Source organism: Trichosurus vulpecula, chromosome 1 (genome assembly GCF_011100635.1).
Source record: "Trichosurus vulpecula isolate mTriVul1 chromosome 1, mTriVul1.pri, whole genome shotgun sequence".
NCBI lineage: Eukaryota > Metazoa > Chordata > Mammalia > Diprotodontia > Phalangeridae > Trichosurus > Trichosurus vulpecula.
The window spans coordinates 167,751,661-167,777,723 of NC_050573.1; the positions used below are offsets into that span (position 1 = coordinate 167,751,661).

At 40.1% G+C, this 26,063-nt stretch overlaps 1 protein-coding gene across 1 annotated transcript in view; it reads right to left on the reverse strand.

The window, feature by feature from the left end:
* Window positions 1-26,063, reverse strand: part of SLC22A23 (solute carrier family 22 member 23) — a 211,766-nt gene that overhangs the window by 68,396 nt on the left and 117,307 nt on the right. The window contains exon 3 of the mRNA XM_036768093.1: window positions 12,499-12,667. Coding sequence (XP_036623988.1) covers window positions 12,499-12,667 — 169 coding nt within the window. The remainder of the gene's footprint in view (window positions 1-12,498; window positions 12,668-26,063) is intronic.

Here is a 26,063-nt window from a genome sequence, read left to right on the forward strand (position 1 = left end):
TACTATAGCTTTCCTTCCAAGAAGCAAGTATCTTTTTATTTCCTGGCTGCAGTCACCACCTGCAATGATCTTTAAGCCCAAGAATATAAAATCTGACACTATTTCCATTTCTTCTCTTTCTATGCGCCAGGAAGTGATGGAACCAGTTGTCATGATCTTAGTTGTTTTTTTTTTTAAATGTTAAACTTCAAGACAGCTTTCACATTCTCCTCTTTCACCCTCATCAAGAGACTTAATTATTTTTCACTTTCTGCCATCAGAATGGTATCATTTATATATCTGAGATTATTGACATTTCTCCTGGTAGCCTTAATTCTGGCTTTCGATTCATCCAGTCTGGCATTTCACATGATGTACTCTGCTTATAAGTCAAATAAATAAGATGACAACACACGGCCTTGTCAGACCCCTTTCCCAATCTTAAACCAATCAGTTGTTTCATGTTCACTTCTAATTGTTGCTTCTTGACCCACATACAGGTTCCTGTAAGATGATCTGGTACTCTCATCTCATTGAGGACTTGCCATATTTTGTTGTGATCCACACAGCCAAAGACTTTAGTGTAGTCAATGAAGCAGAAGTAGATGTTTTTCTGAAACTCCCTTTCTTTCTCCATAATCCAATGAAGGCTGGCAATTTGGTCTCTGGTTCTTCTGCCTCTTTGAAAACCAGCCTACACTTCTGGTAATTCTTGGTTCACATATTGCTGAAGCCTAGCTTGGAGAATCTTAGGCATAACCTTGCTGGTATGTAAAATGAGTGCAATTGCTTGGTAATTTGAATATTCTTTAGCATTACTTTTAAGATTGAGACTTTTCAAATCCAGTGGCCACTGCTGAGTTTTCTAAATTTGTTGGCCTATTGAGTGTAGCACTTTAATAACAGCATATTTTAGGATTTTAAATAGCTCAGCTAGAATTTTGTCACCTTTACTAGCCTTAGCAATGCTTTCTTAGGTCCACTTGACTTCATTCTCCAGGATGTCTGATTCTAGATCAGTAACCACACCATTGTGGTTCCTGTTGATGTTAAGATCTTTCTTGTATAGTTCTTCTGTATATTCTTGCCAACTCTCCTTAATCTCTTCTGCTTAAGTCCCTACCATTTTTATCTTTTATCATGCCCATTTTTTCATCCACCAGTAATTCCTTGCATCGATAAAGTCTTCATTCCTTGCATCAGTAAAATCAGTCCTTTAATATCAGTCCTTTAATAAAAATCCAGTCTTTTAATATCATCATGGTTGCCCTACTTTGGATGCTCTCCAGATAATCAGTGTCCTTTCTAAAATATTAGTCCCAATTGTTCAATGTCTGCTTCTCTTTGAAGTACCTTGGAAGCTAGTACCTAATTTTTTTTTAACAGGTGGGTTGCCTTTGGGATGGATTTCTTCTGGGTTTATTTGATATATCCCTGCAATCCTTCCAGACTTCATTTTCTTATGCATCATATCTACTTTTGCCATTGGACATGAGGAACTTACTGAGCTAAAGCCTCCTATTCAGAAGTCCTTCTCCCCTCTCCATCTATGCTACTGGCACAATAAAGTCTTCCATACAAACTTTTTAGCAGTTTCCCAAATTCAAGCCGTATGTGTCACTAAATATATCTTCCCCTGATAGAGAAGGTTAGATCTTGAGCATTTTTTATGAAACAAAGACAACACGATCATGGTACTGTAAATGCATTTAGGTAAAAATGGGATGAGAAAAATTATGTTGACTTATCTATTGATATCATGCTCACAGGTAAAATACAGCTTTATGTACAACTAAAAGTAATGGGAAAAACAAAAATAAAACCATCAAACCCACTTTACTTTAGAGAGCTGTGATGATTTCTAGGTTAGTTGTATGGAAGGATGTAGGTTCATCACTCTCCTTCCCCCTGCCCTTACATTTTAGGTTACTATTAATTAGCCTACATAGGATGGTAGTTATGAAATGTCTTTTCATGGAGGGTAGAAAGACTTAAGATAATGGACTTAGGAGTTTAAATCCAGCCTCTGACACTTACTAGTGGTATAACCAGCCCCTATCTGTAAAGTGGAGATAATACCAGCTACCTCACAGGACTACTGTGGGAAAAGTGCTTTGTAAATTGGAAAACACTATAGAAATGTGACTTGTATCTAATGGACACAAGTCTACCTTGAGATTCAGTTTTTCTTTTCTTGAATGGCTTTTCCCTTTGATTTCTATGCAATAAAATGCATTTTAGAACACATCTTTTCATGATCGATTTCTCCACTCGTCACCTAAATTTGTTTCTCCCATGTGCCAAACCAAGCTCCCCTTGCAAGCATTACCTAGTTTCCTTTATTTCTAGGTTTAATCTTCCAGCTAAAAAGTTGATGTAACTTATTTGCCAATGTTACATTGTCACAGCTTGATTTCTCACTAATTCCCTCATTACTTTCCAAACCATTTTTTATCATTTCCATAGTTCTTTTTATCATCTTTTTTATTGCATTCCCTGATGATTTCTATGATTACATTAATTGCCAAGAGCATTTTCCCTCCCTTTAAAAGATCTAAGTTCCAACTTAACATAGCATAGTTAATAAATCAACATCTTCACACATCTCTAATATGCTTCCTATACTTTCTCCAAGCAGCTCCCTCCAAAGTCAGCCGTTATTTGAAGCTGGAGTTGAGAACTGCCGCTAATTACATACTTGATTAAAAGCTTTAGTAGCAAGGCTTTGACGAAGAAACCCAGGCTAAAAGATCTCCTGCAGGGGATGGGGCATATGTTGTCTTATGACAGATGCTACATTAGACTAGACATGATTCCTGGGGTAAAGCAGAAGATAAAGTAGTGAGAGAAAAAAAAATTCCATTATTTTAATATGAAAAACCTTATAAATGTGACATCATTATCCATTCAAATTTTAATAATAATAATAGCTAAAAATTTATATAGTGCTTTAAGATTTGTAGAGTGCTTTATATATGTTATCTCATTTGACCCTCATAACGACCCTGGGAGGTAGGTGCTATGATTATCCCTATTTTATAGATGAATTAACTGAGACCGAGAGAGGTTTAGTGACTTGCCCAAGATCCCACAGCTAGGAGGTGTCTGGGGTGAGACTGAATTCAGGACTTCCTGCTTCCAAGCTTAATGGATAGAGCACTGGACTTGGAGAGAAAAAGACCTGAGTTCAGTCCTGCCTCAGGCACTTACTAACTATATGACCTTAGGCAAGTCGCTTAACATCACTTAAACTCAGTTTTCTCATCTGCAAAATGGGGATCATAACATTACCTATTTCACAAGGTTGTTGTGAGAATTAAATGAGATAATACATATAAAGTGTTTTCCAAGTCTTTTTCTTCCTTCTTTCGGCACTAAATCTTATATATTTTCTCCCAGTCTCCCCAGGAATATTTATGACTTTTGTTTTCTGACATGAGTAAAGCAGTATAGTTCTCTCTATAACCTTAAGACAGGCTGGGCATCAAAGTCTCGAAGTGGTAGTTTCTCTGAATTTCCTGGTGGAGGATGTAGTCTTTTAAATTTCCCCATGAGCCCCAAACAGCTTTGATTTATGAAAAACAAATTCTCTACCTTAGTGCCCCCATCACTCCTCATCACCATGTCCTTGTTCACCAAGTGTGTCAAGTACGACATACCATATTGGGGAAATTCTAGCTCTAACCTTTTATGGGATGTGGTATGGTACATGACTGTAGTAGGTAAATGCTCATCAGGCCTCACCCTTACTGATGAACAGCTTAGGCCAATCACTTAACCTAAAACTCAATGTGTCCCAAATGGTACCTAGCAAAGGAAGGTTAAGTGACTTGCCTAAAGTCATATAGGTCTAGATATGAACTCAAGTCTTCTCGACTCCATGCCCAGCACTCTATCCACTCTACCACCTCAATGTCTGAAACAATGGGTACTACCTAATCCTTGTTACCTAGAGTCACCCTTTGTACCTTATAAGCAACTGGGTCATAGATGCGGTGGGAGCAATATCCTAACTCCTCCTCCCATGAAAGTTAGGCTAGTTTTCTTTAAAAGGTATTGAGATTTCATTGACTTAGGGCAGGGGTAGGGAACCGGCAGCCTCAAGGCCACATGTGGCACTCTAGGTCCTCAAGCGTGGCCCTTTGACTGAATCCACATGTGGCCTCGAGGTCACAGGTTCCCCTCCCCCGGCTTAGGGGAATGAAGGCTCAGACTGTTAACATCACTTCCTCGTTGTCTGAGTTCAAGGTAACCACAAAGAGCTCCAGCCACACTCTGATGCTTGGCTGGTGGAACGTGATGGGCAATTAAGGCAAGGGAGCTTTGTTCAGTTGAAAGAATTAAAAATGTCCTCATTGCTGGTACCACCTCACACTTATCAGATTGGCTAATATGACAAAAAGGGAAATGGATGTTGGAGGGGATGTGGGAAAACTGGGACACTAATGCATTGTTGGTGGAGTCGTGATACTGGAGAGCAATTTGGAACTATGTCCAAAGGGCTATAAAACTGTGCATACACTTTGATCCAGTAATACCACTGCTAGGTCTATATTCCAAAGACATTAAAAAGAAGGGAAAAGGACCTATTTGTACAAAAATATTTATAACAACTCCTTCTGTGGTAGCTAAGAATTGGAAATTGAAGAGATGCTCATCAATTGGAGAATGGATGAACAAGCTGTGGCATATGAATGTGATAGAATATTACTGTGCCATAAGAAATGACAAGCAGGATGATTTCAGAAAATCCTGGATTTACATGAAGTGGTACAAAGCGAAATGAACAAAACCAGGAGAGTAGTAACAGTAATTTTGTTTGATGAAGAACTGTGAATGACTTAGGCATTCTCAGCAATACAGCAATCCAACACAATCCCAAAGGACTCATGATGAAGCGCACTATTATCCACTTCCAGGGAAAGAATTGATGTTGTTTGAATATAGACTGAAGCATGCTATTTTTCACTTTCTTTCTTTCATTTGAGTTTTCTTGTACAAAATGACTAATATGCACACACTGTCTCAGGGAGGAGGGTGGAAACCCAATCCAAATAATAAAAATTTGTTTTAACATGCAATTGGGGGAAAAAATAAAATATATTTAAAAAAAAAACTTAGATTAACATCCCCGATGTGAAGCAGGATCCTGTGGGTTAGAAAAAGCCCCAACACTACTTCTGGCAACAATTCCTCCATATCCAGAAGAGTGTTCTCTATGTAATAATAATACAAAGCCACATGACAGCTTGCTTTTTAAAAATAAATCCCTAATGTCAGCTTAAAAAAAAAAAACCCAACACAACCCAAAGCGTCCTCAATGCTTAATTCTTATTGAATATCTTTCTTTGACCCGTTCCTATTCCTTCCTACCTTTCTTTTTGCCCTCTTTGAGGTTTATATATGAAAACATATAAAAAACAGGAAGCACATTGCCATTCTCAGAGGGAAAAAATGCCCTCCACAAATCCAAGATACTTAAATTTACTTAGAATGCTTAGTTTGTACATTTCTATTTTGTGGCATACGATGTTAGGGTAAGACTTTGTTAACATCTAACTTATTGCCCTTTAGAAAACCTAATTATCTAACAGAGGGTTGTCACATTCTGAATATTCATTAGGCTAAGTCACACCTTTCCCTATAACATATTAGTCACCAGCTGCTCTCTAGCCCTCTCCCTGACTCCTCTCTTTATTCCTCAATCCTGTATCTTATCCAGGCAATCAGAGTAGGACTTCCATCCTCCAGGTAGGTTTTCTACATGTCAAATCCAACCCCACCCCCTCCCCAATGCCGGGAATCTGTTCTATCCTCACCTCCACCTCCGAATATACCTCTGTTCCTTCAAAAGCAGCTCAAGCACAATTTTCTGCATGAATCCCTTCCTAAAACAGGACTGTCCAAAATGCGGTGCAATTTACGTAGCTGCCTACAAGCATAGAAATGCTTTAGCAAAGGAAGCCGAGCTACTGCAGAGCTCTCACTAAAATGGCAAATCAAAATATATTGTCTATTGTTTCAATAAAAACCTAAGGTTGGACAGCCCTGCCCCAAAATATTGGTGCCTTCCCTCCTTGACCACCTTGTATTTATCTACCTTGAGTTCATTCTGTATACAATTAAGATCAAATGAGATACTATTTGTGAAGTCTTCAGCACAATGCACAGCACACAGTAGGTGCTACATAAATGCTTATTCCCTTTCCCCTTCCCTTCCCTAACTGTGGAATGGGGGAGACTGGCTTTGATGGACTGAGTGGTCTTTAGAACATGTATACTATGCTTTTCCTATTACCTGCCCACATGGAGGCTTGGTGAGTCTATTTCAAGGAACGTGTCACAGAGGGATCCTGCTTCCATTTCAGAGCACTCACAGGCATGCTCTGTTTCCTGTTGGTTTACTGTGTAGTGACGAAAAATCTTTTAACTACCTGCTGTGCTGAAATAGAGTGCATACAAAGGGTTCCAGTGGACAAACTCGGTCTCTTTTCTGGTAGCTTTCAAGTAAGAAGGGAGAAATGCTTGTGGGTATCTGGGTAGAAGGAGAGATCAGCAGCAGTAGTGGCTAAATCATCTCTCCATCCAGCCTCAGGAGTACATGAACGAATGGTGCCTTGGGCTCTTTTGGCTCTTTGTGTTGATTATTTCTTGATCTTTGGTGAATAAATATGGAACAGACAAGGTTTCCAACAGAAATGTTGGAAAGGTTCTTAAGGAGTCCAGCAATAACAGTCTGTAATGGAATCTGCTGATAGCCGCAACAGTCAAGGCTAATGAAGAGATGGAAGCCGCTGGGCAACCTACTTGAGCTAGCCTGAGACTGAATTGATATGGCAGCTGAGATGCCATACAAGCAACTCTATAAGCAAGGAGAGACTCAGCCAGTGGCTGAGGTACCTCACTTACTGAGGACTCCTTGAATGGAGAAAAAGATTCCCAGAACCAGAAGGTCACTCCCCGCACCCCCTGCGTCCCCACCCCTGGCCACCAAAGGGGATGTTTTGTAGAAGTCTTTTTAAGTTTGAGTCCAATTGTCTTTAGGGATGGAATGAGTATGTAATGTAGGAGGGAGAACGTACCTCCTAGTTGAGGGGGACGTGGTTATACTTTGGTCTTTGCTATACCTCCCAAATAAATATCCCTTCTAAAAGCTAATTGTTGTTCATTGGTTAATTGATTTTGGAGAGGTGTTAATTGGTTAGATGATACTGAAAGGGGTACATCAGAAGGGGGCTCATGAATGATAGCACTAGGAAACTCCCAACTCTTCAGAGTTACCTCTAGAGTCTGGAGGAAAGAAACACTAGCCACTCTCTGGTGATTCAACCTGTAGTGTGAGGTGAGTGGGACAGTGAACCCCAGATCTTTTGCTACTCAAATATGGACATGTTGCCTCCTCTGATAAGACTGTAAACTCCTTGAGACCAAGGACTGTTTTACTTCTTGTACTTGTATCTCCAGCACCCAACAGTGCCTATAGGAGGTGCTTAATAAATGTTTATTGACTGATTTCCATTCTCTGAGCTCTTTGCTGTCCAAGAAGGCATTTGATTAGCCCTCTGTTTTCCCTCTCTTCTCTCCTAGCAATATTATGGGGTCATGGACACTTCTCCAGATTTGTTTTCTTTGGCCCTGAAGAAATCCCTTACATAATGTAGAAAAACTCTTTTCCTGGATAAGAATTTGTTATTAAGACTTGCTTCTAAATTTGCATGATGGTAAGTCACCCAATATGCCAAAACCAAAGTAGAAGCACTTGGCTTTAGAGACCGAGTACCCATCTCTGGTATGTTTTAAATCTAGTTGAAAAACACTTGTTTATCACTTGGGCTTTCTTTTTTCCTCTGTTCTTATTAACTCAGCCAGGGAGCTATATTAAACACTATAAGGCATATGGCGATACCAAACCACTAGCGAGAATGTCTGCAGTCCTCTTTGAACAAAGGAGATGGAGACAAAAGGCACATATTTAAATGGGCTGCTCCATTGCTGAAGTCCCACCTCCTATTTGGAACCCAGGAGAAGGAGACCCATAGTCTAACACACCTGAAATGTGAGACATCAATCTCCCTAGCTGCTTGTTTTCTTTCATTGATCGCATATAGTGAACTCAGCAAATTTCTTGACAGAATTTGTTGCTATGGAAACCATGCATTCTGTGAACCTGCTCTAAAAACACCACTAAGACCCACCCATTGCTTTCTGCACCCACCCACAAATCCTGGCCATTTTCATCCATGTTTCTGTAACCTCTTTCTGCCAGGATTTCTAATCCCTCCCCTCTTTCCATTCCAAAACATTCCATACTCTGTAACTGATGCTATTTTCCAATGGCTCCTGTTGTCACAGAGCTACTCTGCTCTCTGTGGTGGCTTTTCATTGCCTTCAGGATCATTTAGAAACTCCGGACTGCTATCTTCAAAGTCCCCCATCTCTTACTCGTACTGTTCCTATATGCTCTTCTCCTACTCCTCTCCAGCATTATTCCAACAAGGATGGATTTCTTATTTCACTACCTACCTTAACATAAAGCAAATCTGTCTTCTCACCTTCCACTGCCAAGTCTTTGCTCATGTTGCCCCCATACGCCTCAAACAACTTCCCTTGGTACTTTCTGCACTCCTATGATTCTGTTGGTTGGTTGGTTGATTGCCTTGGGAGTGTGCTAAAATGGAAAATGCACTGCCCCCAGCGTCTGAAGATCTGAGTTCATATACCAGCTTCCACTTGGCGTGTGACTATGGGCAAGCCACTTACTATGCATGAGCCTTAATTTCCTCATCAACAAAATGGGGCTAATATTCTCTGTATTACTTATTTCATAGGACTTTTGCAAGCAAAATGTTTTTTTTTAAACCTTAAATGGCTACAGAAATGGGAGCTATTATTATTTCTGTGATTTGATTGTAAGGATTCTTTAGGGTAGGGTCCATATTCTCCGCCCCCTCCCCGTTTTAATTTGCACTTGAAGTACCAGGTATACTGCTGGGCACCATGGGCATGCAATGAATACTTGTTGATTAAATGGAGGCAATACGCTCTCAATATTTTGCCACCAACAGCTGGCCGTGTCAGTTGGCACTCCAGAGCCTCTCTAGGAGACCACTTTGTACCATTAAATAACACAGAAGCCTTTAGGAATGAGAAAATGCTAATTGTAGCAAGTGGAAAGCAGGATGGTCATTGGAAAAATGAAAAGAAAGGAGGACCTCTGTAGCTTTTACGGGTCAATTGTTCTTTTAGTTACCAAGGCCCTCGAAACTGGATAAGAAGTGGTTTGTAGCTGCATGTGAAGTTGTTCATGCTTGTTCTTTAGCTTGCCCTCCCCACCTCCCTCCATGGGAAGAGGCATGGATGTTAATGCAATTTTTTGCCACCAAAGAGTGTTCTTATATTAAAAAAGGTTTGAAACTAAAAAAATGTTATCTTAATGTGCCCATGTCTCATTTTAGTGTGGTTGAAATTCTGGACTCTTGTAGGCTCTGCCAATGAAGCAAAGATTTGTCAGGTCATCATCAAACTGAAAAGATTTTGACCACTAACCCAGTGACAGACTGTCCAATGATTGGTTAGTTGAGCACAAAGTGATCTATCACCTGAAGGTGAGCCCCCTGACGATAAGTTTTTCAGTCACGGTGTTTTGTGAAACATTGATGAATATTTCAAGGACTTAGAGTAAAAGCTCCAATCTGAATGAATACCCATATGGTAGGTCACTGACATTTTAAAAATGAGAAAGCAAAGAACAAACATTTCTTAAGTGTGAGGAGTGGGAGGCTCAGGGTCACGAGGCACAGAACAGGTTAAGACACATAAGGTACAGTTCTCAATCTGGCTAACTGACTGATTCACTTACAGCCAACTAGGGGCATCACTTAGGTCTCATTCCCATTACTTCTCCTGTATTTGAGTAGGCTGGTTTTCCTTCTATGGCTAAAACTGATGGAAAGAAGAGGAGGGACCATCAAGGGCCATTAGCCAATAAGACTAGTTCCTGGTCCACTGAGGGTTTTGTTGTTGTTCTGTTGTCTCAGTTGTGTCTGACTGTGAGACCCCATTCAGGGTTCTCTTGGCAAAGATATTAGAGTGGTTTGCCATTTCCTTTTCCAGCTGATTTTACAGATGAAGAAACTGAGGCAAACAGGGTTAAGTGACTTGCCCAGGGTCACACAACTAACTAGTAAATGTCTGATGCCAGATTTGAACTCAGGAAGATGAGTCTTCCTGACTCCAGGCCTGGTGCTCTATCCACTAAGCCGCCTACCTGCCCAAATGCAATAATCAGTTCATTTGGGATAGAGTAATTATAGATAGATACATACGTACATAGGTAGATAAAGTACCTGTCACATCTTTGTCTTGAATACACATTATAGGGCTCAAAAGGGACAGCAACCATTATTGATTTACAAGTACCTTGTTGATAATCCACAAAGCCCAATTATTTATTATTATTTTATATTTCATATTTATATTATTTTATATTTATATTATTTTATACTATTATTATTATTTATAAGCCCAATTGCTGGTTCTTGGAGACTGAAGAACAAGCATAATGTATATCAGGTGGGCTGGAATAAGAAGCAGATGCAATGATATCCTTTGAGAATTGCTTTTCCCATCTCTACCACTCACTCCCTCTGTGATCTTGGACAAATTGCTTAATCTCTCAGGGCCTCAGTTTCCACATCTGTAAAATGAGATAACCTGTAAGATCCCATGGTCTTATGATGCAATGCTAGACCTTTTCCAAATTTCCAGGAAAAGATGATTTCCATTAACCCCTCTCTTTGTGGTAGTTCAGGCGTTTCTACTGGGCCTGGTGTCTTATAAATGTAAGTGAAGCAAAGCAAATAAAGTCTTCAACTCAGGAGCAGGCAAATAGTCTCTGAAGTAACTGGTAATGGTATTTGCCACTATGTTTGGGTCACTCTTCTGTTCCTTTCTATTCTATTTCGATTTGGTTGCTTTCTAGCCCTTACCTTTAGCGGCACTTGGGGCTAAAAGGCTTACTGACTCTGGGCCCAACCTCTTTATACATCCTCCAACCAATTTGAGTGTGTGTCTGCACTTGCGTATATTGGAAAGCAAGATATGAGAAAGGTAAATAGAATATAAACTCTATCAAGTGAAAGTTAGAAAAATATTTTATGTGGTCAAGAGTTCCCAGATGCAAAAACTCATCCTACTTAAGGAAGGAAGAACAGTCTCTGAAATATGCTTAGTAAGATGTGGGGAGGGGCACACACTGTCTGGAAGAGAATGGTACAGACACAGCACAGTTTCCTGGTCTGTGGGGAAAGGGGTAGAGACTTTGGAGGGGGGTGGCGAGGGGATTAGAACATTTTAGCAGCAGCTGCTGAACAACCTCCCCAGCTGGTGGCCTTTCCCCCTCCCCCATTACTGGCTTCCCACTGTTGCTGAGGTTGCTTATTATACAGTAAGGAAAAAATCAGGCTCTTGAGGAAAAACTCTACTCTAGCTTACTGCTATTTCCTTTTCTAGCTCATCCAATGATTTAAAAACAAAACACAGTAGTGCTAAATAAAAAGAAATAAAACCTGGTCCTTCTCTCCTCTAGACCCTTACTTTTAGAAGAGGAAGGTTCTTATCTCCAGCAAATAAAGTACTGGCATAACCAACTAATATTCTCTGGAGACTTTCTTTCTTAGTGATTAAAGAATAGGATTAACTGCTGTATAGAAGAAAAGGGGCGGTAAAGGTGAAGGTAAGAAGAATAAGGAGAGTAAGAAAAGGATGGGACAATTTTCCCCCAACCCCTATGTCTCACCTCACTGAAAGAGGAAGTAGAATCTAAATGAAACAAAAATAGCAGGTCAAAGAGCAAAAGTATATGTATGAATGAAATAATAAGTAATAAAAATATATAGAAAAATAAGGATCCACAAAGCTCTGCTCAAGACTCATTTACTAACTAAAAGGGCTTTCCCCCCATCAAAACCTGTTTCCTTGCCATCTCCTATTTTCCCCCCTCAAACATTTGAATTCCCCTTAAAACTGTCAACAGGAAAATGCAGAAATGAGTAAGAAATCATAAGTTCTTTAAGAGCAAGAAAAATGTTTTATACCAGTGGTGCCAAAACATGTAGCCTGCAACACTCTCCAGTGCAGTCAAATCAGATTAAAATGTAATTGGGAAATATAAAAAAAATACAGTAGAACATAGATAATATTAATAGGTAATTTTCTAAGTCAACATGCGAACTGCAGGGATCTTTGTATATGGTTTAGTGGCCCCTGTTTCTATTTGAATTTATATATACTTTATGCTATATGCTACATACGGTAAGTAATGGGCACTCGATAAATATGTGTTGTGTCTGCCAGATAGTAGGCTCTTAATAAATGCTTATTAAATTGAATTGATATTTAATATTAATTGATAAACTCATCTCTAAACCTGAGAAGTAAATCTGGTCTATTTAACCCTCCTTCCCTTACCCCAAAGGAAATTTGGTATTGTCCCTTGGAAAGAGTGAAATTAGTACTTACGACCAGTAGAGAAGCATCAGGAGGAAAGGGCAGATGATGAGAGCCTGGAGGACCTGCCAATCCCTGCAGAGGGCTGCCAAGCCTGGCATGAGGAACTGTCCTGCTATAGCTATGAAACTTGCCACCATCGTGATCATGAACCGATGTCCAGGAGGACAAAGCTCTATTCCTGAAATATATGAAAAGAAAAAAAACAAGAGGGGCATGAGAAAACCATTCTCAATAGACTGGTAATGACAGAAGACAGGCAATGGGGTAGACCTTGAGAATCAAAATCACAACCACCTAGAGGGACTAAACATTTTAATTCATTGAGTCCAGATGTATGACCTCACTGGGGCAGGGGGCTCCTGGTGAAGACATTCCCTTGTGGTGAAAAAATTTCCTTGACCAGTACAGATTGGCAATGGTTCTGCAACTTACTACCTTAGAGCAATTTTGTGTGTGTGTGTGTGTGTGTGTGTGTGTGTGTGTGTGGGTGTGTGGGTGTGTGTGACAGACTTCTATAGAAGTCTGGCAAAGTGTTATGGATCCTTCTCAAAACAAACAAACAAACAAATAAATAGGATTTAAAAAGAAATCAATGAAATTGAAATAGGGTTATCAAAATATGTTTTTTAAAAAATTCAAAAGTTTTTGGGTTTATAACCAAGAGAGACAGGTAAGTGCAAAGTGCATCTGTAACTTGGAGAAGTTAACTGACTTGCCCCATTACATAGTTATTAAGTGATCAGTAGTACAAATTGAACCCAAGTGTTTTGATGTCAAACTCAGTGTTCTTGACCCCTCCTTCCCCCATCACTAAACTGTGCATATATATAATTAATATAATATAATGAAATATATATATATATATATAAAGTAAATAAATAGAAAAATAAACAGATCCTACAAAGCCTAGGTCAAGACATTGTAATAAACTCATCTAGTAACTAAAGAGACTGAACAGAGAGCAAAAGGCTTCATATGTATAAAAATATTTGTAGCAGATCTTTTTATATTGACAAAGAACTAGAATCTAAGAAGGTGCCTATCAGTTGGTGAAATGGCTAAACGTTATACGGATGTCATGGAATATTATTGTTCCGTAATAAATGATGAAAGAATCTGTTTCAGAGAAACTTGAGAAGACCTATGAACTGATGTGGAACGAAGTAAACAGAAACCAAACACTTTATACAACAACAATAACACTTCAAAGACACGCAACTTTGAATGAAATAAGAACTCTAATCATTGAAGTGAACGACCATGATTCCAGAGGACCAGTGACCAAATATCCCACCCACCTCCTAACAAAGAGGTGAGGAATTTAGGGTGTAGACTGCAATATATGGCGCTTTTTTGGGCACGGACAATGTGGAAATCCCCACATTGCTTTACATTGCTTTGCTTTACTGTACATATTTATTACTAGCATTTGGTTTGTCTTTTTTCCCCCCAATTGGGGGAAAGGTGAAAGAGAGAGAAATAAATTTTTATTTGAGAAAAGTAATAATTTAAAAAAGAAAATACCCTGTCTTAAAGAGATGCCCAGACAACAAATAGTCAGGCAGCCATCAGGAATTGATCCTGGAATCAGGAAGACTTGGTTTCATATCAGACCATAGCCAATTACTAGCTGTGTGACCCTGGGAGACTCACTTAACCTCTGCTTCAATTTCCTGAACTGTAAAATGAGGATAACAATAGCACCTATCTCAAAGGGTTGTTATGAGGATTAAATGATATCATCTTTGTAAAGTGCTTAGCATAGTGCCTGACACACAGTAGGTCCTTCATAAATGTTTATTTTCCCTAGAAATACAAAAAAAGGGTAAAAAGATGCCCCTGCCATCAAGGAGTATACATTCTAAAGGGGGAAACAGCATGTCAGCATGTAAATAACTAGGTACTTAGAGTCTACACACAGGATAGATAGAAGGTAATCAGTAATTACTTGAAGTATATAAATGACTTCACCAGAGTACCACACAGACAAGTCTATATCTAAGGTGGGATTTGAACTCAGGCTTGTCTAAACTCCCAGGCCAACCTTCTACCCACTAGGCTACAATTCCCAAATAAAATAGCACTCTATAATTAACCAGACTCTTTACAATTATTTTTCATTTGCTATTCTTTTCAGCAATCCATCATAGTATGTTATTATTAGTGTACCCATTTTATAGCTGGGTTAGTTGACAGTTTGAAGGGAAGGTGACTTACACAAAACAAACCACTAGGAAATGCTGATCCTCTTGGATCAGAATTTTCGGCTCTTATATGCATTTTCATTTCCTTTGATCTTGGTATTCTACTGCATTTCTTTTTGTGAGCTATTTTTTCTGCCCTTTGGACGGGTACTCGGTAATTCAGGCACCCCTTTGTCCAAAGTATTTCCTAAAACCTAGTTCTGCAATCCCATACGCTGATGCTGTCTCAGTTCCTTCTGGTTTATGGTAGGTACCACACTATAGGTTCCCCTTGACTTGGGAGCTCTTCCCAAATCCTCCCCCACACTCATTCTGCATCTCTGTCTCCGGTTCTGGTGCTTTACATTCCTTCTGACAGCAGTTTCTGCTCCCGAGTTATGTGTTTGGCATTCGCTCAGTGAAACCAAGTTCACCAAAACCATACTTTTTCTTTTAATAACCGAATCATTAAAAAAAGAACAATAAAACAGATTTGGATCCCAAACCAGTGGCGTAATGGCGACGTTTATTCTATTGGATTTCTATTGGCAATATTATTCCCATTTTTTCTGGTGTCTGCACAAAGTCACTCTTCTAATTTAATGTACAAATCTAACACAGACCTGCACAACCTGTGGCCCGTCTAATAGCTTAGAAAGTCACAATGGCTAAACGAGTAAAACATCTACATTGATCATAAAAGTTCAACACCATTATGATCAGGATTATCATCATAACTAGCACTTATACATCACTTTAAAGTTTGCAAAGCACTTTACATGTCATTTTATTTGAACCTCACTACAACTCTGAGAGGGAGGGGCTATTGCTAACCACATTTACAGATAAGGAAACCGGCATAGAGAGGATAAGCGACCTGCCCAAGGTCACACTGGTGTAGGACTCCCCATTGTGCTACCTAGGTGCCTCATTAAGAGGGAAGAGAATCTGATTTGGTAAACCTGCTCCTGTTGCTGTTCAGTGGTTTTTCAGCTGTGTCTGACTCTTCATGACTGCTTTTGGGATTTTCTTGGCAAAGATACTGGAGGGGTTTGCCATTTCCTTCTCCAGCTCATTTTACAAATGAGGAAACTGAGGCAAACAGGGTTACGTAACTTACTCAGGGTCACACAGCTAGTAAGTGTCTGAGGTCAGATTTGAACTTAGGAAGATGAGTCTTTCTGACTCCAGATGACTGTACCATCTACCTGCTCATAGGGCCCACCAATTTCACAGAATCACAGAATCTCAGGGTTGATAGGGACTTTACTGTCATTTAATTCAATTTATACCTGTAATGGATCCCCTTCTAATGAGATCTAATAAGTGTTCATCCAGGCATTGCTCGTGGATCTTTAGTGAGGGGCAAACCCACTATTTCCCAAAGAAAACTCTTCACTTTAAAACCCTTTAAATAGCTCTGTTAGGAAGTTTTGCCTTGCACAGAGCTAGAATTTATCTTTCTGCAATGGCACTCACTGTTCCTAGGTCTGTCCTCTGGGAGTGAGCAGAACTTATCTAATCCCTCACCCCCTGACGGCCCTTCAGATAATGAAAGACAGCCATGATGTACCTCCTACATCTTCTCCAGGCTAAACAGCCCAGTAACTTTAGGTTTTATTTACTTGCCTGTTGCTCTCCCTACCCATATATCCCACAGTTGCCTCTGTCCTTTCAAAGCTTGGCTGAAATGATTTTAATTTAAAAAAAAAGTAGGTAGATTCTCTTAATAGGAAAAATGTCCATGCCTTTTCTCCCTGTAGCCAAATGGATGATGGACTTTGTTGGTCCTTCCTTTGCTACAAGAATAAGCCTTTGCAGAGAGGTGTGAGTTTGGAGGGTGATAAGGTGAAATAGGGGGAAGGGAAAATGAGGAAGACACCTCACTGTCACTTCTGTTAAAAAACTAAAACCAACTGTAACAGGTACTGGGTGCTGTGCCAGGCAATACAAATGCCAACTCATCAGCAAACAATCAAAATATTCATTACTGTTAGGCCCAAACAAATTGCTCATTACCATAACCCTAGAGGAGAAAAACCTAACCTGACTATAGCTTATAAAAAGATGTTTACCATTTAATTAGGAAAACAGGATTAAACACCAAGCTCCCAGCCTACTAATATGGATGAGGCCAGGTTCATTTAACAGATTTTTTTTTTCCAAGAGAGGAGGAAGTTATCACCCTAGGCATAGCATTTTTGCTCTTAAAAATAATAAAGAGACCTAGGTCTTTAAAAAAAAAGAGGAGCAAGTAGCTGTTGCTTGTTCTAGTTTTCACTTATTAAGCACAAGCAGTAGATTTGCTGCTATGGAAACCAGAAATCTGCATTAGCTCAGTGTACGTTCAGTGTTTCCAGAGGCTCAGCTTATACTAGAATCAGATATGAAAATTTAGCACTTGGACACCCAAGTAACCTTTTCTATGAAATCAGAAAGATAATGTCAAAATAATATAATAGCTCCATTTCACAACAGATGCTACATATTGGTAATAGCGTCTATCTTCCCTCCTCCCCTCCTCATTTCCACTCTCTTACTCTAGAGACACAAGGGTGAAAAAAAAAATTAGAACCACAATTCCTTCCCCACTCTTCTGGGATGTGTTATTCAGGATCCTTGACATTAATGTAATATTGGTCACACTTTTCAGTGCACTTTCTGAAACAAGCATCTAGATTTTTCCCACCCTCATTTGTGGATGTTTAAGTTTAAAAGTGTTCAGATATCCCTGCAGCCCACAAAATGTCTGGTTTATAACCTAAGTCAAAGAAACCTTGAATACGGACAAATCAAATGAAACTACAGAAACAAATAAACAAATAGTGTGAGGTCCCCTCAGTCCCCTGAAGTGGTCTCATGTATCTGAATTTGCACTATTTGAAGTTATAATTACGTAAAATATGGCAACTGGTTCCAGCACAATGGAATTACACAGTGGGAATTGGACTACTTCAAGGGATTCATTCTTTGCATTAGTGGAGACCTAGCTGTAGCAAGAAAGGAATCTTATTTCATTGCGTCATGAAGTCAGTTCAATACAATAAATATACAACAGGCATTGCCTGGATTTTTGAGCAGGTAGCCTGGTCGAATAGATAAAGCAGATAGCCCGGAGTTTCTGATGGGTTAATTGGAAAACTCAATGTATGGTCAATTAAAACATAGAATCATAAAATGTGAAACCTGGAAAAGACCTTAAAGATCATGAAATCCAATCTCTTCCTTTTACAGATAAAGAAATAGGGGACTAAGTAAATTCAATGAATTTTTCAAGGTTGTGTGGCTAGTGGCCAAGCTAGGCCTATCTAGGACTTTTGACTCCTGGTCCAACACTTTTTGTGATTCACCATACTAACCCCTCTTTTGGACTATGACAAAATAAATAGAGGCAGCTAGGCAGCACAACAAATAGAGTGCTGGGCCTGAAGTCAGGAAAAATCAACTTCCTGAATTCAAATCTAGCCTCGGACACTAGCAAGGTGACCCCGGGCAAGTCACTTAACCCAGTTTGCCTCAGTTTCCTCATCTATAAAAGAGCTGGAGAAGGAAATGACAAACCCCTCCAGTGTCTTTGCCAAGAGAACCTCAAATAGGGTCACGAAGAGTTGGATACAACTGAAAACAAATGAAGAACAACAATAAGGAGATTTTTGAGAAGAGTGAAGGAGTAGGAATAAACAAAATTCATGACATTTGTAGGTCTTTCCTGGCATTAGAGCTTACTAGAAGATGTTACTACACCTCACCCAAAAGGGTGTATGCTATAGGCTAAACGGTGTCCCAATCTGACACTTCCTTGGCAAAGTCTATAGATAAGAGCAGTCGACTTCATTATAATTGAACCTCAGAGGCTGTCCTCCACTACAAGGGTCAGTTGGCAGGAGAACTTGTCCTAAAGAAGGAGCCATGAAGTTCCTAAACTGAGCTGTTCTATAGAGAAGGTCATCACTAGAGCAAAGATTCCCTGAGGCCCAACTCAATCCAAATGATGGTCAGTCAATGGGTTTATGTTACAATTTTAAGTACTTTTTAGAGTAAGTGTCCAGGATTGGATGCCAACCTTGCTGGGTCAGTTGATATTCTGTGGAGTTTGATTTCCTTCTTGCTAGTATAGCAAATGACAAGTTGACACTAAGTTCATTATTATGTCCTCTGTCCAATCTCAGATGCACTATTTCAAGCACATGCTTTCATCTTCCAATCACTCTAGTGTCAAGTTTGACACGTTGATTGTTGGGGAAGAGCCAATGAATTTCCCATGCTGACTTTGGCACACTGTAGTATTTATCTTTTCTTATTCTTTGAAAAAGCCCAATATTGCCTTTTTCCCTCCTTTTTATTTCAGTTAATTTAAGTTCCTCAGGCCTTGAAACATTCCATTCATCCTTTAAAAAAAAAATCAGAACTGAAGAAATTCAAAAGAATGACAACAACAAAAGGAATTTTCATTTGCTATAATTACATGAACTTCAATATCATATGATGACTTCGAGGCTATTTTTAAAATCTAGATGCTTTTAAAAGATAAGTGTGGAAATTATTGGAAGGCAAGAGAATTATACAGCATTTAATTAAAACTTAATATGAGGCATTTAATCTGCAACTAAGAAATGGAACAGTGCCCAGACCAATCTGACTGGGCAGGGTGCAAAAAAGGCAGGAATTATATTTTCCTCGTTATATCCCAAATGGGAGGCTAGGGAGGGATACTGTGAAGCTTCAAGCTGGAATGTGATCTGGTGAGACTCTGTGGAGAGCTTTTTGCTAGCCTGGGCAGGTCTGATTATCATAAAATTTTTAAATTTCATAAATTTCCTGCCCCTCCCAAAAGGACCCATCTCTGTATTTCCCTTATCAATATCAATTCTTTAGGTGACAAATGAGAAAAATGGCCAGAAGACAAACATAAAAGGTCTGAAGCATCTACTCTATGAGGGCAAAATTTGGAAGTAAATGTATTCCACTGGTCAAAGGTTACAGTCTGAAATATGCGAAGTTAAAAATTGGATGGGTGCCCCCTTTATTTTTGTCTCTCTCTGCTCCTCTCAATTAATGCTTGACCAGCTAGAGATAATACCAAACTTATTAGAATGCAAATTAGGCGTGCTTTAGAAAAAGTGAGGTTTCAACTAGCCATATTTAAATTGGGTCAGATTTCTCCAGACTTCACCTATATAAATTTATTTAACACTCTCTGGGAAAGAGGAAAACAGTATTAGGGAAAGGGAGACCTAGCCTCCTTCCCCTGAGGAATTAAATTGGAGGAGCCCAGAGTAGTCCCATCGTGGACAACAAACAGATCTAAGATTCCTTCTAGAAGCAGGATATCGCTAGTTCCATAGGAGAACACACGCATTCCAGAAGTACCCTCTTGTCAGATTTCAGTCAAAGCCTGATCACTAACATGTGATTTTACACCATGATGTCAGTTCAAAAAAAGGTTCTATGGAAAGCCACCCTATCAAAGGAGCCTAGTTTGAAATAGGCAGGATTGTCTAAATACATGTTTTGAGGCTACTCTAAATTACCAGAGCCATGGAAGGAAGGAAGCATGGTGGCCATGGTAGGTTACCTTGCTGGAGCAGAACCGCACGTGCCATCAGACTCAAGAAAAATAAAGCATAGTGATTATGAGACCAAGCAAACAACTCCTCTGGGTAATGGGATTGGAGGCTTGGGCAATGCAATTGGGAAAAAAAAACAAAACAAAAAACCCGAGTTAAGTTCATTTTATAGATGGAGAAGGGAATAAGCATTTATTAAGTGCCTGCTATGTGCCAAGTAATATGCTAAGTGCTTTAAAAAAATGCTATCTCATTTGATCCTCACAACAATCCTAGAAGGTGGGTCCTATTGTTATCATCACCATTTTACAGTTGTGGAAACTGAGGTTAAGTGACTTGCCCAGGGTCACACAACTAGTAAGTGTCTGAGCCTGGATTTAAACTCCAGTTTTCTGACTCCAGGCCCAGAATTCTATCCACTGCTGCCTTGGAGGATGGGCAAGATTTAAAATTCATTCAGAATCATAAATTTGGAGCTGGAAGGGAGCTTAGAGGTCATTGATTTTAATCCCCTTATTTTTTTATAGTGGCTTGCCCAGGGCCATTCACTATTATAACTTCTCTCCTTATAGGCTAAGGCAGGGGTGAGGAACCTGTGACCTTGAGGCCTTGGCCCTCTAGGTCCTCAGGTGTAGACCTTTGACTGAATCCAAACTTCACAGAACAAAGCATGGGAACCTGCAGCCTTGAGGCCATGTGTGGCCTTCCCTCAAGTGTGACTCCGTTGGACTCAGTCAAAGGGCTGCGCTTGAGGACTAGAGAGCCACATGTGGCCTCAAGGTCGCAGGTTCCCCACCCCTGAAGGAGTTAAAATATTGCAAAAGGCATTCTTATGCACAGAAAGCACAGTCTAGCCAAGCAGCTTTTAGCTCTATCAGCAGCAGTAACAGCAGTGGCGGCAGCACTCAGTTAATTTACTGCTCACGGGTCCTTAGGTAATTTCCAAATTGTTGGTTAGAAATCTCTCTGTTGTATATGTTTGATACAAATGACCAGGGGGCAAAAGACTCAGATCTCTGCTGGCTTCAGCTGACAGAGCTCCACTCTAGCTCTGAGATTTCAGTTCCAGTCCTCACCTCCCATTTCTCCTTTTAAATTAATTATCTTGATGGTATAGAACAGGGCTGTCCAAAATGCTGCCCATGGGTCACATGCGGCCTGCAGTGCAATTTATGCGGCTCGCCTACAAGCATAGAAATTTACATAAATTCTTAAGTAAATGAAGCCCAGCTACCACAGAGCTCTCACTAAAATGGCAAATCAAAATATATTGTCTATCGTTTCAGTGAAAACCTAAGGTTGGACAGCCCTGGTCTAGAGGGTTTAGAAAGTACTTCTTTAGTCTGATTGTTCCTGAAATGTATATGAAAGCACAAACTAAAACAATCCCCCAAAATATCCTTCAAGAAGACTAAAGCTTCTCTTCCTCTGCCATCCTCCAAACCTTTGAAGTGACATGACTTTGTAGGGTGGGGGTCCTTCTTCTCTGGGGCCATCTCAGAGCCGCAAAACTTCTGTGACTTCACAGAGACTCCTTGAGAGTGGCTGTGGCTGAAAAATTCTTTCCCCTAGCCAACCTGGCTGGCAACGGACCTCTCTGAACTGGTCCTATGATGAGAGACTAACAGTCCATCATGGGGCCATTCCGTGAAGCCTTTCCAGCTTGGTGGAACCTGCCAACTTCTGCTCCCCTAGAAGAGCCTTCAAGAAGGCAGGTCACATGATGAGGCAGCTAGGGGAGGCTCCACCCTGAAAATCATCAAAATAAAAACAGTTCTCAAATTTGGTGGGGGGGGGGAGGGGGGGAGGGAAGGGAAGGGTATTTTCTAGCCCACCAGGGTTCTTATCTTCTCTCAAATAAGGCTACAAGGATTTTTTTTTTAAATCCAGTTAAAGTCTCCAGTATAGTAACTGGGATCATAATAAACCATGGGAGTGATTCCCAGTGGACTTAATATGTAATGCTGGGGAAAATATGTAATGCTGGAATACTTTATATTACTTGAAGTAATTGTGAGAGGAGCTCAATGAGATCTACGGACATTAGATTATACTTGTAAGGGGCCTCTTGGAGTTGAGGGGTAGACTGAAAACCATAGCAATTAATCATGTTTTTGCACAAGTGGATCTGAAGTTATTGTATTTTAGGTAATTTACAACAAATGTTCCAGAGTGTCCCAAATGACTGCCTTTTAGAAAAGGATGACAAAAATAGTGAAGTCCAGCAAGGTCACTACTAAACATGTAGCAGCCCTGGTACAAAGACAATGCCAAACTCTGGTTCCATTTCTGAGAAATGCGTGATGAGAAGGGGAGGTTCAGTGGATCGGGTGAAGGGGCGCTTGGGTTCTAAGCAGCTCTCTCTTCTCCCTCCCTAGAGTAGAAATGGACTAATTACTCCACAGTTTTCCTGCTCTACCCACAAAGTGCTTCAAAGACAGAAATACTGGTGATGCCAGAGATGTGTATTTTGGGGGGAGGAGGACTAGTCTGCTAATGCATTCATCATTGCTAAGGGGTCTAAGCCCATTTTTCAGGTATTACTGTTTATTCTGCTTATGAAAACTTTCATTAGAAAAGACAATTCCTGCATTCAATCAAACAGGGCTGCCTTCATGTAATTTTAGCTGGGTCTAATGCAAGTAGGAGGGGCAGTTAGGTGGCAGAGTGGATAAAGTGCCCAGCCTGGAGTCAGGAAGACTCATCTTCCTGAGTTCAAATTTGGCCTCAGACACTTATTAGCTGTGTGACCCTGGGCAAGTCACTGTAACCTGTTTGCCTCAGTTTCCTCATCTGCAAAATGAAGGAAATGGCATACCACCCCAGTATCTTTGCCAGGAAAACCCTAAATAGGGACATGGAGAGTCAGACAACTGAACAATAGTAACAAAAAATTAACTAGAATCATCTAGGAGGAAGTGAGTTTGAGAAAGAATTATTCCACCATGCCACAAGAGCTTTGTCTAGTCAGCCTGCCATGATTTAAAATGTGAAATACAGAAGTCACTGTTGAATGGCCAACTTTCCTACGCAAGAGCGCAGATACTTTTAAACAAAGGCAAACTCTGTCGCTGTTATGTAGGCACTATGTAGGCATGGTCTAGAACTATAAAACTCCATGGAAAGAACAAGCACCATACACAGCACTAGACTGTACCAAATTCTGTTCTAATTACTGCATTCCCTTCCTCCCACCTACCCCCCAGTTCCTGCTCCCTTCCCAAACTCTCTGGCAAATCAATTCTGCTGGTTGGGTTTTTTAGACACTGGAAGCAATTAAGAATGAAAGCATATGAAGCTTCTTTCTAAAAAGGCAGAAAAAACATGGAACCATTCTCTTTACCCCAATGCAACTAAGGCCAAATGAAGTTGTCAAATGGTATGACTGGCAAGGCTACCTGCCTCAGTTTTGACCTTGGCTTTTGGCCAACTTGGCCCAGGGAATGGTGATGGAACAAAGTAGCCCTTTGACCACTTTACTGACCAGACTTCCCAGAGAAGACTGTTCTGCCCAGGAGACACTGAGCTTCATGGAAACCATGTTGCCAGACAAGCAGTGCTAAGACTGCTGAATGTTTCCCATTGAGCATTTGGTTTGTCTCTTAGCAATGGCTCTCTCACCATTTACATGCCCCCTCTGATGATATGCAAGTAATTCTCTTCCTGTCACTCAACAAGCTATTCCTCGTAGTGAATAGAGGAAGTAAAGGACATTGAATGCTAGCTGTAACAATGACAGAACTAATTTCCCCGAAGATTTTTTGCTTGGTCAAAAACACAGGATGCCTGCAGTAATCAAACACATCCTTTCACACATATGATTATGGAATCCTTTTTTTGGTGGAATTGGGAGGTAGGAAATAAATCAAGAATTCAGTCCCTTGGAACTGTGGGGAGATAATTAAAACATACAGAGTATTTGACTGCTCAAAATTACTATTACTTTAGAGCAATACAACTTCTGGAACCTGGAGGGGCAATTAAAAAAAAAACATTTAGAACTTAAGTGTTTCAACCGAAAGTCAACAGAATTTGAAAATATAGTTTTACTTGGAGGAAGCCTGCATGAATAGTAAGACAATTTTGAGCACTTATTATAAATTATGTCCCAGCATTGGACAAACATCTAGAAAAGGATGTTCCATTACAGTGATAATAATCAATCAATAATTAAGAGCCTCCAGACTTCAAGGTCCTATAGGATTGGCTAACCTAGGAAAGCCCTGGTGGTGATGGGTGTTATGGTCTATCCTGGTTCTCTCAGATGGCTGAGATAATGGAAAGAAGAGCATGGTTGGAATCAGGAACTGTGAGTTTGAATCTCAGATCTGATGCTTGCTAACTAGATGACCACCAGCAAGCTGTTTAATCTCCTTGAGCTCCTTTCCTTATCTACAAAATGGGGTCAACAAGACAAGCATCATTTACCTCATAGGACTTATGGGGAAAGAGTTCCATAGACCTTAATTGTGAGTTATCACAGGAGGTTCTTAGTGAATACTTGCTGAATTGTTCACTCTATTCAAATTCGTCAGCCAATTCAGATCTTGGTGGCTAGTTTCTGTAATCCCTAAGGTTATTTTCCCTTCTTTCTCAAGCTTTCAGTCCTCCTTTCCTCCCCATTGCCTAAGAGATATCAACATACATGTTGATCCCCAACCCTGGGTTACTGTAACCTCTGCCCTTCCTATTCACTTGCTGTTGAAAGGAACTAAAGAAAGTTATATAACCAAGCTGACTGGGTCCACTACAAATGTATGTTATCCAAGCTAAACTGGGCTCTCACTGCTGGTAAAGCAATCTTTTTTACAACTTCCTGACTGATTCTCCATCCCACTCTCCAAAGAAGCATTTCCCAAACTTCCCTGATCTCCTTGCCAGGTTTCACCTCCATAACTCTCTCACCAGAGGATATTAACCTGTACCTTACTGGAAAAAAATGGGCCATTTGCACTCAACTTCTTTCCCCCTTCTCTTCATCTCAAAATTCCTTGACATGAATCCCCACTCTCTCAGGGCTCCAATAATGATGTGGCCCCTCTGTTCACCAAGGCCAACTCCTCTTCATGTGTACTGGAGCCTATACCTTCTTTTATTCTCTAGCAGACATCTCCCTCAATCATTCCCTTCCCCTCTCTTTAATTTTGAATTTCACCCTACATACTAGTTCTTTGTTTGCTGCCTACAAAATACCCATTCTTTTACATCCTTTAAAAAAAACTTCATTAGGCCTGATCATCCCCTCATCTCTCTCTTTTCTTTTTCTTTTTTTGGGGGGAAGGCAGGGTAATTGGGGCTAAGTGACTTGCCCAAGGTCACACAGCTAGTAAGGTGTGTCAAGTGTCTGACATCACATTTGAACTCAGGTCCTCCTGACTCCAGGGCCAGTTCTCTGCTCACTGCGCCACCTAGCTGCCCCTTCTCCGGCCAAGCTCTCCTAAAAAAAGGTTGCCTATATTCATTGTTTCTGCTTTCTTTCTTTTCACTAACTTCTCAACCCATTTGCTGTCTTGTCTTCTGACCTTATTACTCAATTTAAACTGTTCTAATGTAACCAATTATCTCTGTATTGCTAAATTCAATGGCTTTTCTCAGTCCTTATTCTACTTAACCTCACTACAGTATTTCACATTGTTAACCACCAACTCCCTATGGATGCCGTCTCCACCCTGGATAGTCATTTCATTGCTTTGTGATAGTTATTTTCTTACCTATAAGACAGATTTTGATCATGTCCTTTGCAGACCACTATCTAAAGCTTGCTATCCATACAAACTTTGTTCCAGTTTCCTCTCTACTGACTATTCAGTCTCTCAGTGATCTC